The 3,281-nt window shown below is 38.9% G+C and overlaps 1 protein-coding gene across 1 annotated transcript in view; it reads left to right on the top strand.

Moving 5' to 3' along the window:
* LOC106961516 (gastrula zinc finger protein XlCGF71.1-like) overlaps positions 1-3,281 on the top strand; it is an 11,108-nt gene that overhangs the window by 5,584 nt on the left and 2,243 nt on the right. The window contains exon 3 of the mRNA XM_015055300.1: positions 920-1,163. Within this exon, the coding sequence (XP_014910786.1) occupies positions 920-1,163 (244 nt within the window). The remainder of the gene's footprint in view (positions 1-919; positions 1,164-3,281) is intronic.

Here is a 3,281-nt window from a genome sequence, read left to right on the forward strand (position 1 = left end):
CGCCTTATATATGAAAAAAGTTTTAAAATAGGCCATTCATTGACGGTGCGCCTTATAGTACGGAAAATACGGTACATATATCTTACTAAAAGAGAATGGATACATTTTCAGTCATGGGATGTAAATATTTGTGGAGAATTAAGTGAAAATATAGGATAGTTTTGGACTCAATGACAAGAAAAACAGATAAAAATATATTACTGGTGACTGGAATGGTGGTGTTTTGTGTTGATAGGAACCAAGAGGCTTTCTCCGTCTCATCATTATACTTTTAATCTTCATTACAATCAAAGATTTTACAGATCAGACTCACCAGGTACAATAGACGTACTAAACTCAGCATCAATTCGGATGCAACTAAGACTAGACTCACACAGCGCTTAGACGAAACTCAGACAAGACTGCTGCGCCAAACCTGCGGCGTGTCAACCCTAAATAGCTTAGCAAACAGGTGGCTCATATTACTAATTAGTGGACAAAGGAAAACCGGCAGTACCCAAAATAAGACACTTGAAACCTAGAAATAAACCCAAACTAAACGGAAAACACAGAAAAACCCACACAAAAAGCCCAACATTATGACAACTGGTATTTTTCTTGTCATTCTGTTGTGGGAATTCAAAGCAATTTTCTGTTGATGTTCTTTTCTGATTATAAACCACCAGTTGGTTGTTCAGCATTTTTAACAAAATGATTAAGAGCCGTTGTGAAATATCCATAGAGCCACTTGTGGGACAGAGGTTTCAAATTCCTGGCCCATCTGACAGAAAGACAAATATAGTTTTGCACTTGAATAAGTCAAACTGGGAGATGTGTTCTGATTTTTTATGCCTGACATAAATTTAAACTGTTGACTTTCAGGGTGTTTTTTGTACGTCATAGTTACACTCTGTTATAATTACTCTACTTTTATTCGTAGAACCAAATCTGCACGACCCCAGGTGAAGCTGCGGATGATCCCAGCAATGGACAGCAGGTTCAGCTCACCCAGAGCCTGCAGAAGAAACATCGTTGTGACAAATGTCTGAAACATTTCAGCCGGAAGGGGAATCTGAAAATTCATCAACTCATTCACACTGGAGAAAAGCCCTATCTCTGTGACCTGTGTGGAAAGGGTTTCATTGAGAAAGGTTATTTTAATATTCATCTGCAAAGACACACTGGTGAAAAGCCTTACAGCTGCAGTCATTGTGAGAAGAGATTCAAAGATTCATCTGGCCTAAAGATTCATCAGCGAAGTCACACTGGTGAAAAGCCTTACAGCTGCAGTCATTGTGAGAAGAGATTCAAACATTCCTCTGGGCTAAAGATTCATCAGCGAAGTCACACAGGTGAAAAGCCTTATAGTTGTGATCAGTGTGAGAATAGATTCAAACATTCCTCTAGTCTAAAGATTCATCAGCGAAGTCACGCTGGTGAAAAGCCTTATAGTTGCGATCAGTGTGACAAGAGATTCAGAGGTCCCTCTGGGCTAAAGTATCATCAGCGAAGTCACACTGGACAAAAAGCCTCAACCACATAAAAAAGAAGGAACATCTGCAACTGTGAGGGAATTTCTGTCTCTCCTCTTCTCTTCCATCACTACGCCGACAACAGTCGATGCTGTCTGTAACATTTATATCAATAATAAAAACAAGCATGCAAATAAATTGTCATGTCATGACCTTGGTATAAAAGCATGTCTTATTCATGCAGTTTTATCTACAGTCTTGTATACGCCACTTTGGAGTAGGGTCCATTTCCCCACTGTTTGTCATCACAAAATCCTTTCAATCAAAGATTGTTTTTCTTTTTTTTTTTTTAATATTCAGATTCTCTCCACAATCCTGCTCTAATCATCTGCCTTTAACCATCTTTTTGTTACTGCCTGTTTGCTCACTGTCATGATTACCTTTGTCAGAAACATATATTCTTTCCTCACCATTGTTATATGACAAGTATTTGGGATTACATAGCCTTGAATATTAATCAATGTTGATTCAACTTGTTCCCAATATTCAGATATTTTTGTTCAGCTCCAAAAGAAATGTGAACACTTCTACTTCTCCACATAATCTACCAACATTCTTGTAAAGTGGAAGTCTGTTTATGCTAAAGGGTAATAGTCCCTATGCCAGAGTGAACCGCTAACATTCACTAAGCTAGCCCTCACAATGCGCAGAGTGTCATATATCATAAAATACATCTACTTAGAGTACTCTTCAATAGGCTAGTTTTTCCTTTCACTCAACTTTTTTGATAAAGCCTTCTAATTTTCCCTAGCTTTTAAGCCAGAGTCAACAAAATTACTTAAATAAATTGCTTCAAAGACAGCCATCTGTGTGTGACAGACTGGACTGGAGATGCAGCGGTGATGCCCTCAGTAAGAAGGAACAGAGCAAATTGTACTTCTTGAGGAAGCTAAGATCCTTTCAACGTTTGTTGCAAGATGCTGCAGGTCTTTAAGTCTTTTGTTGAGAACGTCATCTCTTCTGCCGTCATCTGTTGGGGAGCCAGGAACCTAAAAAGGCTCGACAACCTGATCAGGAAGGTTGGTTGTGTTCTGGAGACGACAGTGGAACCTCTGGGGATGATGATGATGATGATGATGATGATGATGATGATGATGATGCAGATGCAGATGCAGATGATGCAAAGGATTCTTCATAAAATCAATAAAATTATGGACAACCCTGACCATCCTCTTCATGAGACTGTTTTGGGACAACAGAGTGCCTTCAGTCAGAGGATTCGTCTGATTTTCTGTAATACAGACTGCTACAAGAGACCTTTCCTGCCAACAGCCAGCACTACAAGAACTGTCTGAAGTATCTGAATTAATATGAGTTGCAACAACATTTAATTTCCCATTTTGGGATCTGTAAAGTCATTTTTTTAAATTGAACTGACATGAATCGAGACTGTCTTTTCCACTTCTGGTGAGATTACAGACTGTTGCCAAAGAAACGTGGAGGCGACAAAAGCAGAAGTGACTGCCGTAAAGGAGAAACAATTAAGGTGGCAGACTAAACCTGACTTTATCAGCAACACAATGAGGAAGAGTTACAAAATATCAAAAATGGCCATTCCTCCTTAGAAATCTTTTGGAGTAGATAGACCCTAATGTTTTTTAAGGACACTTAACACTTAAAATTGCAACTCTTTGCTGCACGTCTTTAACAGTGTGTTTGGATTATTTTTTCTTACAATCCTGCTTGCCAAATGGTGGTGAGATAAACTCAAAAACCATCCTTTTTGTGACATAGGATACATTCACACTCCGGCTGAAGTGACCCAATTCC

The sequence above is a fragment of the Poecilia latipinna genome, unplaced genomic scaffold (genome assembly GCF_001443285.1).
Source record: "Poecilia latipinna isolate Pla-1442-1.1 unplaced genomic scaffold, P_latipinna-1.0 Scaffold1308, whole genome shotgun sequence".
In the NCBI taxonomy this organism is placed as follows: domain Eukaryota; kingdom Metazoa; phylum Chordata; class Actinopteri; order Cyprinodontiformes; family Poeciliidae; genus Poecilia; species Poecilia latipinna.